General features: G+C 43.7%; 5 protein-coding genes across 5 annotated transcripts; 3 read left to right on the forward strand and 2 right to left on the reverse strand.

Moving 5' to 3' along the window:
- Positions 1–11: 11 nt before the first annotated feature.
- On the forward strand, positions 12–278 carry EAF02_010604 (uncharacterized protein; the record flags this gene model as incomplete). Its single annotated transcript, XM_038906652.1, has 1 exon — positions 12–278. The coding sequence occupies one exon, from the start codon at positions 12–14 to the stop codon at positions 276–278; it is 267 nt and encodes an 88-aa protein (XP_038753522.1).
- Positions 279–3007: 2729 nt separating this feature from the next.
- EAF02_010605 (uncharacterized protein) lies at positions 3008–5096 on the reverse strand. The gene is made up of 4 exons (XM_038906653.1): positions 4693–5096; positions 4009–4627; positions 3378–3951; positions 3008–3311 (listed from the first exon to the last, which is right to left on the reverse strand). The coding sequence occupies exons 1-4, from the start codon at positions 4937–4939 to the stop codon at positions 3180–3182; spliced, it is 1572 nt and encodes a 523-aa protein (XP_038753523.1). The 5' UTR covers positions 4940–5096; the 3' UTR covers positions 3008–3179.
- Positions 5097–6151: 1055 nt separating this feature from the next.
- Positions 6152–8524, reverse strand: EAF02_010606 (uncharacterized protein; the record flags this gene model as incomplete). Its single annotated transcript, XM_038906654.1, has 4 exons — positions 6152–7548; positions 7607–7673; positions 7731–7775; positions 7820–8524. 4 exons carry the CDS (start codon positions 8522–8524, stop codon positions 6152–6154), a joined length of 2214 nt encoding a protein of 737 aa, XP_038753524.1.
- Positions 8525–8818: 294 nt separating this feature from the next.
- On the forward strand, positions 8819–11040 carry EAF02_010607 (uncharacterized protein; the record flags this gene model as incomplete). Its single annotated transcript, XM_038906655.1, has 3 exons — positions 8819–9314; positions 9374–10486; positions 10544–11040. The coding sequence occupies exons 1-3, from the start codon at positions 9200–9202 to the stop codon at positions 11038–11040; spliced, it is 1725 nt and encodes a 574-aa protein (XP_038753525.1). The 5' UTR covers positions 8819–9199.
- Positions 11041–12224: 1184 nt separating this feature from the next.
- Positions 12225–14104, forward strand: EAF02_010608 (uncharacterized protein; the record flags this gene model as incomplete). The annotated part of the gene is made up of 8 exons (XM_038906656.1): positions 12225–12447; positions 12505–12604; positions 12665–12771; positions 12827–12904; positions 12962–13128; positions 13182–13266; positions 13317–13764; positions 13821–14104. The coding sequence occupies 8 exons, from the start codon at positions 12225–12227 to the stop codon at positions 13945–13947; spliced, it is 1335 nt and encodes a 444-aa protein (XP_038753526.1). The 3' UTR covers positions 13948–14104.
- Positions 14105–14977: the final 873 nt, after the last annotated feature.

Here is a 14977-nt window from a genome sequence, read left to right on the forward strand (position 1 = left end):
GGACTAGAAAAATGAGATGGAGAGCTGGTAGAATGACAAGGAAAGTGGAGGAGAGGGGGAAAGATGAGGTTGAGAAAGAACAGAGGAGGATGGGAGAGAGGAAGGTGGCGAAAGGAGAATATAAATTAGCGTATGTGTGGGTAGAAGGATGGAGGGAGAGATTGAAGAGAACGAGCGGCTTGGTGGATAAGGTGAGGGAAGAGGGAAAGTATGAGGGAGCGGTTACGAAGATTGATGTAGACTGGTTGGAAGAGGGAATCGGGAGGATGGGGACCTAGGAAATTGGAATGGGGATAAGGAGTAAGCGAGGATTTTGACTTGGAAAGGGGGCTGGTTCACTAGGATGGTACAAGATATTGGAAAGGGGAGTTTGGCTTGAAGAGGAGTTTGGGAGTATATTGTAGATTTATGTATGTTTATTTATGTATATCCTCTATTTGGAGCTTTTAGATAGCTATTCTGTATGATATTTAATCCATCAATCTTATGAGTTTAAGTTTAACCCCATCTTTCTCTTCTGCCTCCCCTTCATTGAAGCTCTTGACCTACCACACCACGTGATATACAAACCACATGATCCATTTTTCAATCACGTTTCCCACTAGGTACCCAGAATCAGAATGCATGACCGACATACTTTCATTACTCACTCGCAACACTTCTCAAAATTTTGTATGTAAGACGGCGTGGCGTAAAAGCGCGTGTGAACCAAAGGCTTTGGTGTAACAACAGATAGGCGGTGTAATATCTGCCAAGCGAGCTAAGTATGTAGGCGGTTCTAGTCATCCATACATGCATATGAGACATACCGAATTTGACAAGCAAGTTTTGTTTGAAAGGAGAGAGTTAGTTTCTGTAGTGCGGTGCAGTATGGTGGTGGGAAACCGGTAGTTGGTGTGTAGTTTCGTGCAAGCTGGGTTTGATTTGAGATTCAAGAGGCGCTGTTGAGGTTTGGAGGATGTTGTGTGTTTGTTGGTATGTTGCTGATGTGTGTATTGCATTGCTGTGCGGGAAATTTGATTTGACGGGTATGTTTGGGATGCGGGATGCGGGATGCGGGATGCGGGATGCGGGATGCGGGATGCGGGATGCGGGATGCGGGATGCGGGATGCGGGTGCCCAGAAGCCGACATGGACTGATTAGTGTTTTGGAAAATGGGAAAATGGGAAAATGGGAAATTCAGGTGAGGCGTTGGGAAACGAGCACGGCTGTGCTATGGCTACGCGCGTGCGATTCAATAGTTGGGCTGGGATGTTGCAGTTCTTGATGTGTAAGTGAATCATAGGAGGTGCTGTCGGGAAGATACTGTAGCTTTAGACAGGATGCGAGAAGCCGGTCTTGGATTTATGTGCGGTGAGGTATTTGGAGTGATGATGACTACCTACTGGGGAGTATTTGGAAGGCGTTTGAGAGACATTTAAGAGGGGGCTTGGAGGCTAGAAAATGGTTGGCGCAGTAAACTGGTTTGCGATGCTGTGTTAAACAAGGCCCTCTTCGGAATGTTATAGCTTCAGATTTGAGACAGGAGAGAGAGGGTGAGAATCGGTTGGTTGTTGGGGCCTAAAAATCACAGCAACGTTGAAAAGACCATCAGAACTCAATATCTGCTCTTGATACAACTAAAACATTCCTTGGCACACGTTTAAAAACCCTTTCTTGTAGAGATGGGGCGCATCTTGAGCGCAGTCGATTGCCTGCAGAGCTGCATACCACAGAGATTGCAACCAAGATGGAAGGCTTGAGAAATTATGTGCACAACACAATATGTTCCCCTAGCATGGGCAACACAGATGATTTCGAGCTTGTGGCTGTGGCTGTGTTGTTACTTGAACTCTACAATCTCCCGACCGGTTTCAGGACATAGAACGTTCCGGTTTCTAGATCCGCATGCACGGGTCTTTCCGTGAATCTGGCAGTTTGGGTATCCGGAATTATGAATATGTGGCATGAGATTGGTAGGTAGGTGGATCTAAAGCTTTTGTAGCTCGCAGTTTGTGCAACATTTAAAAATTTCCTACAGTTGATGGAATGGGGTCTGGACCATATGGGCCGTATGAATCATTCGAAAATATGATTGCAAAATTTGTGAGAGGAACTTGGAAAGCCGCATTGTAAACGTATATCTCCGTCCGTTCTAAGTGGATGTACTGCGATCAAGTGACCTAAAAACAATTAAGTATCAGACGAAACTAATAAATGATAGAAAAGCAAACGGATGGCTGCACAGACTTCAGTCTAGAACCAACTGACTAATCTGAAGCGCTTGTATCCATGGATTTCCGCTTCCATGATGTTGAAGAGTTGCCCTTCAGGAGGTTCTTGTAGGAATAGCTGTCACTTCCGAAGGCTGCAATTGCCATTTTAGATACATGACTGTTGAATAGCCACAAGCTATGATTTATACGGGAAGCAGAGATTTTTCGAATGCGAGGTTAGACGAGACAGGGAATGAGAATATGCATGGTATATTCTCTGTGTTGTCTTAGGAAGTCGTATAGATATTCGTTTGCTAGGCGTTTACTTTGAAATAGACTTGCGCTACACAACGTTGAGAGATGCTAAACTATTAGGAATGCGGTAATTGCTTGCCAAGAAGTTTAGGCTGGAAGATATTCTATGTAAGATATGCACGGCTCCGTGTCTGGGTCGAATGGGTCAACAAATGCATCTATTGGCATAACTTATCTTCAGACTTCTCATGTTTTGATCTAGAATGTGTAAGACTATACGATCAATATGGTTGTGGCATTGAATTGAAGCGGGGTATTTGAGATGGCGTAATAAAGAGAATGGATAGTCGAGAGATTGAGCCTCGAGACTGTGAAGCAGTAATTGGGTAGAACTTACACTGGAAACTTGGAGATATGACGTGCATTTATCTAGCAGCATGATAAATCTCGGATCTGTCTTGCTTTGGGGTGCAAAGTCAAAGTTCTCAGTGACTTCAAATTCAATTTTAGGACGGAGACCAGAGTTCAACATACAGCAACACATTGAAGGAATTCATTCTGAGCTAATGATCGAGAAAATCATGGTATCGAGTAGATTAACCGGCCCCCCTTCATTTTCCGTTAAAGCATGATTTTGAACCTAGAGATGACCACAATTAAATAAATAAAAGATGTCTGAAAACCCACATGATCACTGATGACCCCTCGTAACACTACTCTGATACATTTCAAACCTTGCGCTTTTGTAGATCGAGCCAAATATTCTGCCAATGAAATAGACCGCCAACTGTAACACGTTTGGGTGGACCAGGTATTTCCTTACTCGGTGTACATAACTTGAAGTCGAAATTACGAAAGAACTAGAGAGTGTGTAGTGTCAGCGGATGTTAAGCTATCAATTACTTAGTAGCAGGAAAGAGACATACCATTAAAGGACCTTTCATCAACTCCATATACGCAAGATCCTTGCCTAAGCATACTCTTGATCCATATCCCCAAGTGAAATTGTACTTCTCATAAAGCTTGGCCTTTTCATCATCTTCAAGCCATCGCTCGGGGCGAAAAGTCTCGGCATCCTCGCCATATATTTCCTTGTCTCGGTTTGCAAAGTATGCGCAACAGCTGATTTCAGTACCGATTGGAATTACCTTGCCATCGATTATCAAAGGGGGTTGGTGGGCCATTACTTCTCTAGGAAAAAGTACTGGTGACGATGGAGTAAGTCGAAGAGCCTCTTTAATGCATGCAACATAAAACGGACAGTGCTTTGAAACTTCTGCGGCTGTTGGAACCGGCTGTGAAAGATTTCCGGCTGCAAATCCGGCATCTATCTCAGCCACCATTCGTTGATAATCGCCAGGTGATGAGATAATATCTGTTACAATGGAGCTGAAGGTAGTACCTGTAGTATCTGCTCCGGCAATTAGGACAACCAAAACTTCGGCCTCCAATTCATCTCGGCTCATAGGGTTTCCTTCGGGTGTTTTGGCCTCGAGAAATCTTTAGATGGTTAAAGATTAGCTGGATGCCGAGTTTTGAAGCGCTAAGAAGACTTACGATTGTAGAATATCCACGCGATCTCTTCTTTTTCCTTCCTCAATTTCTGTAATTCTGGCATTGATGATTTTATCTCTCCATCTCATCAGCTGACCCATGCCATTCTTCATATCTGGTGTTGCGGTAAAGAACCGACCTAATGGCCCTGATGTTACCCATTCTACGAAAGGGTACAAATGCGCCAAGACACCAAAGAGCTCAATACCATCATGTACACTTTGAATCAATCCGCCCACATCTTCTCCTTTCTCCACAAAGCCTAAAGCTTGTCCAAAACCCACTTCACTGATTGTGTCAAATGCAAAATAAGTAGCCCAACTTGCCATATTCACAGGTTTTCGCGTCTCGACAAAAAGTTCATTCAGCTTCGTAAGCCATGCCGAGACTATCTTGTCAACGAGGGGCTCGGCCTTGATTATCTTTGAGTATGAGTAAGGAGGTCCTATGAGTCTTCGACGATAAGAATGTGCTTGATGGTCGCGAATACTTATGACAGGTTCAGCAGGAAACCCTCCGTTGCTGTAGAACCTGGACTTGACTGCATTGCGGTGATAGATGATGGGTAGAGCGAGGGCTGATTTGACTAGAAGAGTTGTAGGTGAAATACGTATTACAGGAGCTATACATGCCATATTTATTAGTGACCATAATCTTCAAAGGTTAATGACATCATAATATAAGCACCTTTCGTTTCTTTGAAGATATCCTCATAGACGACCAACTCTCTTTGATGGTAGCTCTGAGAAGTATACCAAAGTCTGGTAACGGTACCCCAAAATGGACCTGGATAGTTCTTAAGGGGATGAAAGAAACGATAGTAGACGATCTGATACAGAAAACTTGCTAAAACCCAGCCAATAATCAACCAAAATCCATTGGCAAGGGTCAAGTAAGAAGTGGCACTTGCTGAGATGGTTTGAGGGCTCTCCATTATGATAAGTCTTCGTATGAGTAGCTTTGAAAGTATGAAGACTCAATTAACCTGGTTAGAAAGATTGTATAAGAGGTGCAGAGACGTCGATGATGGAAGATTTCAATATGAGGAGTGCTTGATGGATAGTGATGTATTTACGAACAAACTTGCACGCTTTTATGAACAACTTTTTCTTTCACGTATGGCAATGACGAATTGGTCTTACTTCCACCATATTTTCGACTCATATTCACTAATAGTCACTCACTGTACAACATGAACTCCCTTTACCCCGCTCGATGAAACTTCGGGAGCTCATGGCTTGGAAGAGGTTGCTTATAAACTTGCTATGAATACATAGGTAGCGGGTAGGTACTTATGTGTAGGCATTGATTCGGTTCATCGTGTAGTGAATGAAACTGGAGGTAGGATTAATTCTTGCGCTGTCTGTGGTTAGACGTCTTTGGAATCAAACATTACTAGGTAGGCTCGAGGTAAGTAGGTATCAAAAATAACATTGATTGACATTAGCTCTAGTGGATGAATAATTAGGCGGTGACCAGAAATGGCGACTAACGGCAGAATCTCAAATCAATCCACCAAGGTTGAGATTGAGAATTGCAACAGACGCGACAGAGTTTAGAAATGATGAATTTCCGCAGATTTCCCCATCAAAGATATGTACAAATTGAGGTAAGTGTCTGAGTATTTACTTTTTACGTCCTCTATGCTTCCAGAGAAAGGATTTTTCCATACTGACTATGAAGTTGGTGCTACAGAGCTCGAGAGATGTCCATCGCATTCAATATGCTCGACCACAATTCAGTTCGAATAATCGAACCTCAAACTAAGCCCTTTATGACATTAAGAGATCAGCATTCAGATTAAAGGATCTCCATGATACTCGAGATGTCAATCTTATATATCTCGCACATAGTTACGACATCGGGCTGTACTTTCACGAAAATATATCACCGTGAAAATGCATCAGAAATGATGATTGCAATGTGCTGGAATTGATGCGTCTATTCAATGTCTACTCTCTACTACACCCAATTTTAAATTCTTTGCGCCTCTCAATGCTTCTGGAGTATCTCTCTAGCATATGCCAAACAAAGTGCCAACCTTCAATACGAAATATTACAATTTGAGCAAGTGGGTTTGGAAATGTTGCAACTTGAATCGAAGGAGCTCAAATACAGTCAGTAGATTCAGGGGTATTGATGGTCATCAGGAACATTTCCGCTTCGTGGAGCGACAGGGTGTTACTAAGAGATTGTCGGATAATGCATGGCTTCTGACAGGAGAGTCATCATTAAAATCCCTCTCAACTCGAGCCGCCTTTGAGACTTCCTCTGTTGCTGGCCATGTAGATGGTTCGTTTTTCCAGCCAATCAAAGCATTGGCCGCTTTGGAGATCTGTTGAAGATTGGAAGTTCGAACACTCGAACGCGTCACCTTCTTTGTAGGCCTCTCGGAAGCAGCTGTGGAAGCTGGTTTACTTGCCCGTGCTGGCGCAACTTGTCGCTGTCCGAAAGCGAAGCTCTGGGACAAGTTCTCTGAAATCTGTTGGATATCTGTGATTGATTCTACCTGGAGATCACCGCAGAAGCCGTGCTGCTGCCCATTCGTGGAAAATATCATGACGCAATACTTGCAACCCACGTCTGTCATTTCAGTGTGTATTGCATACCTTATCATATAAGATGGCGTCGATTCGCGAAACCTCTTTTGTTTCAACTCCATCAGGTCGATACCACTATCCATTGGGTTCCACCGAATTCTGTCCGATTTTTCAGGTTTGCGAATCAATGCCCCATGTGTGTTGACCAATCGCCCATCCTGACGTAAGAATACAAAGCTCTCTCCTTTGTCAGGCGTATAATTCATGGTGTAAACCACGTCTTCAAAATTCAGATCTTGAAGTGAAGCGGACGTGGAATAACGTACACGGGCATCCTTGAATCCCTCGGATGTGACTTTGTAATTGGAGTCGACCAGCTGACCTTTCTTGGCCAAGAAGTAAACCACAGATACATAGCGTTTGCCGTCTCTCTGATTTCTCCACGTGTCTTCGTTTCTATATCCTTTGCCGCTGAAGCGCTTGACTGAAGAATTAACTTCCTGGTAGGTGACTATACCAACCGTATACTTCAAAGGGCGGCGGGTAATGAAATCTTGCTGGGACCTTAGCCAGACGGCACCTTTTACGATATGTGCTTTATTATGACGTAGTTGACACACTTTTAGGTGCTGAAACTCCTTCCGCAGTGCTTCGGAGATATACGTGTTGAGGCACATGCCTCCACCCATTATCAAATAATCAGGAACGGATTTGTTATCTTGATTCGCCTGTTTTTTGACAGCAGTTATCAATCTCTCCAGAGGTTCGGCGAAACACTGCACGATATCTTCATGAAAAATTTTCAACTCATTCACCAGACCTGGTATTAAAAGGCAGAATGGCCGCGGGTCTTTCGAGATTCCGAAATAATTTTTGTATCCTTTGTTAAACGAGTTCAAAGCGTGTTGTATGGCCCATGGTCGATGTGCTATTCCTTCTGGAATTTTAGCATCCAGAAGCCTTCTGAAGTTCTCGGAAATGGTTTCTGCGCCACAGATCATACCTAGAATGCTTATATTAGTCAACCCCTAGGATACTCCAGCTATTCTGCCTAAACTTACTTTCACTTTCAAACTCCTGTTTAAATCTTGGCGGATTGATACCCGTCAACTTGTAGGTGACCGTACACTTTTGAAATTACTGTCAGTATGAAGATCGATGAGCGAAAAGAAGCATGTTTCATACTGCTGTGCCGCCGCCAGCATCAAGAACTATGTACCTTGTGCCGACCTAGTTTCGTTAGTCAAGACCCCGCTGACTTGAATTCTGCTCACCTTCCACTCATGCTGCCCTTTCTCGGCTTCCATGTGACACCACCATCCGAACGAACACTCTGGCTCTGAAACCAAAAACACCTGATTCGATGTGATAGGGCCTTGGACTAAAGCGTTCCGCACCTGTTCATGTGCAATTGTCGATCGCCCTGGTGGCACTGGAACGATAACTTCGATTTTTAGGTCTTCGAGGTTTGGTACCATCCCCTTTCTCAAAGCAGGCAAATTGCCAAAGGAGTCGTAAATCAGCTCCTTGTAGACAATCGACACCCAGTCCCGCAGGAGATCCTCTCTCGTTTTGTTCATTTTCTCCAGCCTTGCTAGCATCGGTTTCTGGAGTGAGGCGGTGACCGGGTCCCTACTATCGTGAAAAAGTAACTTCCATAGAGGGAAGAATCGCTCTGTGTTGAATGGTACTGCGCTATCCAGCAGCATTCTCAACTCATGACCGGTCATTGGCAAAGTCTCCTCCTGATCATTTTCGTTATAGTAGAGTGCTGTCAAAGGAAACTCATCTCCACTTCCCCAAGAGCCCTTCCAATCGGCAAACAGGAAAGGTTCTGGCTCATGCTGATGCCCAAGCTCTTGATCGCCGCCCGGAAGTAGCAAATCGGCAGCCGCGCCCCTGGTAGTTCCCATATCTATGCCCATGATCAATCTACCTTTCGAAGCCGACTGATCACTTCTCGATTCCATAACAGACATTTTCGGAGTGTAAATTAGTACAAGTAGAACACAAAGATGCCCAGTTCCGGGTATTACATAACGGATTTGTTATCTTCAATCTTTCTTCATCAACCTAATTGAAATATATATGTTAGAACAAGTGTAAAGCTTGAGAACGGCCATACTTACAAATAGTCCTGTCCCGCACTTTTGCAACTAACGCGCCATATTAAATTGTGGTAATTGTGAGCTACTGCATACTGCCAATTTGGATGGTTGCACAGCATTAGATCCGTTTTGAATTACTGAGTGGTCACCAAAACAGTTCACCGAGTTTGTCAATCTGTACTTTGCCATATGCATATTCTGCTACATATTTACTAGGGTTATTCAAGGCGTCTCTTTCAACAGGGTTACACCACCATTAATTGATGCAAACTGGCTTGAGAAAACTGAAAGTCAAGGCCTTTGATTTGTATCTGCCTAACTGCAGTGTTTGTGGCGTGGTCTTGTCTCACATACCGATTGTTACCAGTTTTGCAATAAGGCCTGAGAGTACTAAAGACTGCAAGATCATCTCACCGAGCTGTTAGCTTGCCTTCAAGAGGACAGATCGTTTTCCATCAAGATAACAAATATTCTTTAAAACAAGATTCTACTTCATTGTTTCAAATTCAATACACAAGGAAGATAGTCTACTTCCCAGACAACACAATGACAATGCCAGTCTTTCCCCTTGATATGGCCCTCAGTACAAAAATTATGTCTGTCAGCGCCGCTGAAGTACGGCCACTAATTGGTAACTTAGCTAGTGACAGCAATCTTCGTGGTAGGAATCCCGATGCTTTGGATTTTAATCTAACACACACAATGCTTACGAAACTATAGATTCAATCAAATTGCCTATAATGACGCCCGAAAAAGAGGAACTTGCATCTCATACAAGTACTATTGACTCTAGTCTTTCGATCACTACAACTGTGTCCAGAGCACAGCAAAGCACGTCATCGGATTCGATCATCACCATGTCATTGCAAGAGCAGATTGCGAAAACACTACTTCTGCCATTGCCCAAGCGTCACCATGCTATGCCAGCTTATTTTTCGGTTAAGGGGCACCTCAACTCGAAATTTTCTCATCTTAGGAAGCGCCGATGCACGCAATGCGAGCGACATCGGCTACAATGCCTAAAAGAAAGCGCTGATGTGGAATGTAAATCATGCAAAGATGCTGGAAAAAAGTGTGTCTTTAACACGCGATTTTTGAAGGCAGACAGACTCTTGGACTTTAAGACATCGGACAAGAACAAGGCTTCTGAGAGTTCTTTATACCAGTCCAGCGAGCAGCCCAATACGGAACTGTCTCGGACTCGGGGTTCAATAGTGCTTGGACACAGTCCTATCTATCAACGTCAATCGACTGACGACACAATAAACCTTGACCAAAATTCGGCGAATACATTGGCTTTGTCGATAGATGCCACGGTTTGCGAACAGAGACAAAGGGAAGCATTAGGTTCCAACAGCATTGGGTCTAGGTATCTCGAAAGGGGGACTTATGCACCATCAAATGCTTTCGCGAGGCAAAGCTGCGATATAGACAACATTCGCTCTAGACTCGGTAGAGAAAGCGTCGATGACGACCAGATCACCAGTCCATTAGCATATTTGGAGACACTGATACTCCAATACACTGAACTGGTAAAAGGCAGTTCTATGGCACCACTAGCCAGGGCCAAAAGCTTTTGGGAACTTCTTTGCATCGAGGATGAAAAGGTTCCTGCTTCGAATGCTGACACGACGCTGGCTAATATTCGCGGCTTATTGGATGTTCCAACTGGGGTACTCATCAGGCAAAAAGTTGACTATCCTTTGTTGAAAACGCATCTGAAACCATTGGATTTTCTGAGGGGAGTAATTGCATACATCATATGCGATTTTACCTTCCAAGGAAACTCAGCTTTCCGTGACGATGCAATATTACGGAAGACAGCATACCTTTGTAAGATAAGACGCCACCTGCCCTTCTAGAAACATTATACTGATAAATTGATGGTAGGCTTTTCCGAGCACGTTGCAGATATATTTTTGCAGGAATATCATCGGCAAATGGCAGAGACCCAGCCTTTTGAAGACCGCATGAAATTGCGTCGCACAAGCATGTCAGAAAAAATGAATATGATCATGCAGCCCTTGATTGGTGCTGGTGATAATATGAATAGTTTTCACGAAAGCATGGCAAAAGTGGGCAATGAGCTGCACAACATCGTGGGGTCATACAAAGGAGAGTTTGAAAGCATTTGGGCGCCTCCCGATTCAAAGTTCGACTCGAGGATACACGCCCTAGATGACTCTCAATTGCATCCGAACTTTGTTATCGAAGGTGGAGACGTTCTCATAACTACATGTTTTGGAGTCAAGTACAAAGCTCCGGGTAGAGACTGGAGAGTTTGCGCCCCCGCAAAAGTAATCTTAGCCCCACCAACCATGGTGAGATCAACAATCAAACGCGGTCGGGAGGAAGATTTACCGTCTGCTCGGAAGTCCCGGAAATGATCTCTCGTGATTATCACGATGCGAATCAATCATTTTAGACAACTAATTTGAGGTTTACAATTGACTTCATGGTCGTTGTGTTACTGTTCGTTACAGATTAACTTTTGCTATTATACCTACATTCTAGGCACGCATAATGTAGAGCTCGGCCAATCATTTGGAGTCTCCTTTTTATGGCGAGCTGGCAGCAGGTTGGAAGCTCAATTGATACTTCTTCTCATTTTGTTTTCATGTTCGTTAGATGAAGGGGCTTACTCATTTAACATTTCGGTACGGCGGCGAGATATCCGAATCACAACTGATTTTTGCAAGATCGAAGTTTAATTGTTTCTTGATTGAGGCATCATGGCGTCAATGATTTTCGTTGGCTTGGTTACAGTGCATGTAGGCAGTCTAATTAACCTTAATAACCACGTTTCCCAACAGTCATGGGTTGATTGACAATAAAGCATACATGTACAACGTGTAAACCTGCAAGTCGCCGGAAAAGTTGTGATTATTTTGTCATTACCCCGGATTTCCCCAGACTTGCTTTTTTCGGCTCTCAAGCCTTGTGACCCCATGTTTTATGGGGTCGGAAATGTTGAGAAATTTTCCCACCTACAATGAGAGTCCGATGGACGGATCGACAGTCTAATTTCCCCTCTTTGCAACCCTATATCAGAAGACAGAAAATCTTAAGTAAGAATCTCAACAGGCCCTCCTTCCGTTTTCATTCATTCGAAACAAGATTTTAATGTCCAGAAAATGGAGAAGGGCACAAAAGTGGAACTCGTTCGGAATTAATTTCATTCACATCGGGGTCGGTACTTTTTATATTGCTTACGTCTTTGGACATGAATCCACCGAGTGTCCACAGTTCGGTACCTATTTGTATCTAAAAGTGTACTTTCAATATTTTTAGATGTCAAAAAATATTGCATGGATGTATCTTTCCGGCAAAATTGTAACCCATTGGTGGGATGGGCGAGGATCTTCCCTCAAAATTTCTGTATCTATTCACACTTGTGTGATAGGAAGGGTGGACAAAGTCGTTCACGGGTTCTTCTACGCGGTTGCAGATATACCGAAAATGCTGAACCCCCTTTGAACTTGGAATGTTCAAAAGATACATGATCGCCAGTTGAAATGGTCGATCTTTGCATGTACATTGTTTCTTCCTCACCTCTCCCTCTATTGTCAAAATGAAGTCTTCGGTGTTTTCATTCGTTACTGCCTCCCTTTTGGCCCTACCAGCTCTCGTGGTTGGTCAACTTTCCGGTACAGTTGGTCCTACCACTACAACAGCTCAAAAAGCTGCGGTGAAGATCTGTAACATTCTCAACTACGGTGGTGTTGCTTCTGCTACCACCGACAATGGACCTGCTATTTTGAAAGCATGGACAGCATGTATAAACGGAGGTGAAGGTATGATATCTTAAAGTCTTCTTCGATATCGTCGTGCTATTGCTAACTCATTGCAAGTCTACATCCCCTCTGGAAGTTATGGTCTCGGCACTTGGGTCACCCTCACTGGAGGAACTGGTGTATCCATTAACTTGGAGGGAACTATCTATCGAACTGGGTAAGGGACCACATCATTGATCAAACAATTGCGGCATTCACTGACGAACATTCGTACTAGTACTGCGAGTGGAAACATGATTTTCATCGAACACACAACCGATTTCGAATTTTACAGCGGTAACTCTAAGGGTGCTATCCAGGGTTACGGCTACGTCTTCCACTCGGGTCAGTAGTCCATTGTCCTAAAACAATTAAGTCTTTGTGCTGACTGTATCTTTAGCGGGCACATATGGTCCAAGAATATTGCGTCTTAACCAAGTTACAAGCTTTTCAGTTCATGGCATCGTTTTAGTTGATTGTAAGTATTCACTTATTCGTCGTTCTCTGTCTGCATCGTACTAATCCCTTCGCATAGCTCCTGCATTCCATCTCACAATCGACACTTGCACAGACGGTGAACTATACAATTTGGTCATTCGTGGTGGCAATGAGGGTGGTTTGGATGGTGTTGATATCTGGGGAACCAATATCTGGGCACACGATATCGAAGTCACAAACAAAGATGAATGTGTTACTGTCAAGGTGCGACATCAATATTATCTCTGCGAGAAGAAAAACTCTCTAACTGTTCACAGAGTCCTGCTAGCCACATCTTAGTCGAAAACATCTACTGCAATTGGTCAGGAGGAAGTGCTATCGGAAGTCTTGGTGCTGATACTGGTAAGCTTTGCTTCCCCTCGACTATATTCTTTAACTAACACCTATCCAAGCAATCTCCAATGTCGAGTACAACCACGTTTACTCCCAAAACTGCAACCAAATGATGATGATCAAATCAAACGGAGGTTCCGGTAGCTTCACCGGTGCAACATTCAACAATTTCATGGGACATAGCAATGCCTACACCCTTGACATTGACAGTGCTTGGACCGGACAATCCGTCGTAGCCGGCAGTGGCGTCACCTACTCCGGCTTGACCTTCTCTCACTGGCGCGGCACCTGTGCAAACGGTGCAGCCAGAGCTCCTATTCAATTATTCTGTCCCGCCGCCATCCCTTGCAAGGACATCACCATCTCCAGTTTCTACATCTGGACTGACACCGGATCTTCGGAATTGTACAAGTGCAACAATGCTTATGGAAGTGGACCCTGTCTCAATTCTGGAACGACTTACACAACTTACACTTCGACTGGAACCGTTACTTCTGTTCCTACTGCGTAAGTCTTCTATTTCATTTCTGGGCTGTTGAACTCAAAGCTAACTCAAAATTAAGTTCGTATGCCTACACCACCATGCCTGGAGAAATTACACAGGGTCTAGGTATTACCGTTAGTATCGCCATCCCAACTCATCCCGCATCATACTTCCCCGGTATTGCTCCTTATAGCGCCCTCGCATAAGATAAACTCGTGTTTTGAGTAAATCGTTGATTGATGTTCGCGCTTACTCGGCGCGATGTCGTCTTGTATATCGAACCTTGTGTTCGAATTTGTAAATACTTTATTCCTTGTATATAGTCTCACGCTTGAAAAATTGTATATATTACCTTGAATTTGTGTTCTTGTGTTCTTGCTTCAAAATGTTGATAGTGACTCTTCTGCGTGCATGGATTGTGTTATATCGAAGCTTTGATATTTGGTGACTAGCCCGTTAGTTTGCAAGGGTGATGTTCAATATTCTATTCGTGCGCTAGAAAGTAGGCAATCTCCACTTACAGGCACACTCCATGAGATGGTAAACTACACAGTGATTGGTGGACCATATTCAGAGGGCGTGTCGCAAACTTTCTGTCCGTACGAGCAGATTGGGGAATTAGCTATAGGCTCAATAACGAGGTATCTAAGAGCAGTATAATACCAAAGCGCATCAGAGTTTCGTATTCATTGAAAATTGATTGAATTCGCAAGCTGAACCCTTCTGATGTTTGTTTGTTGGAGTGTAGTCTAGACTATTGAAGACCCTGAAGCTTAAATACTTGATAGGTTTGGCGGGACATAGAGTTTCATGCAAGGGCACGAAGCGGTAGAATGATAAATACCTACGGAGTATTCGTTTCGATGAACGTTGTGTCACCTGTCACAATGTGAAGACCAATCAGAAAAAAAGGTTCGGGAGATGCATCGGCATCTGTTAGTAGGTATCTAGCTATTTCTTTAATAGTCTCTTATCACCAATGCATAGGTATTCAGAAGAATACGGTTGAGCGAAATCTGACATCTGGATAACAGTCCAAAGTATCTAGCTAACTTTGAACTCTAAATCGGAGTCGAGGTGAATTGGCAAAGGCTTGATAGTTCCGATGTTTATCATCTAGGTCAATGGTTTTGCGGATCCTGTCAAGCTAAGTGCGCTTGCGTGTTTGTGTGTTTGTGGGTCTGAGATGAAGGCCCCTTGTTTCCCTCTGACTATGTTTTGTGTACCCATGTGTTC

Source organism: Botrytis sinoallii (assembly GCF_014898435.1).
Source record: "Botrytis sinoallii strain Bc 23 chromosome Unknown BSIN_026, whole genome shotgun sequence".
In the NCBI taxonomy this organism is placed as follows: Eukaryota; Fungi; Ascomycota; class Leotiomycetes; order Helotiales; family Sclerotiniaceae; genus Botrytis; species Botrytis sinoallii.

Bases quoted from the DNA above. Each gene is read 5' to 3' on its own strand.
- EAF02_010605 (XM_038906653.1), bottom strand. From the start codon at position 4,939: ATGGAGAGCCCTCAAACCATCTCAGCAAGTGCCACTTCTTACTTGACC. The intron at 3,952-4,008 runs GTAAGTCTTCTT...AACCATCTAAAG, and splicing joins CGCGTGGATATTCTACAATC to ATTTCTCGAGGCCAAAACAC. The intron at 3,312-3,377 runs GTATGTCTCTTT...CACACTCTCTAG, and splicing joins TGATGAAAGGTCCTTTAATG to TTCTTTCGTAATTTCGACTT.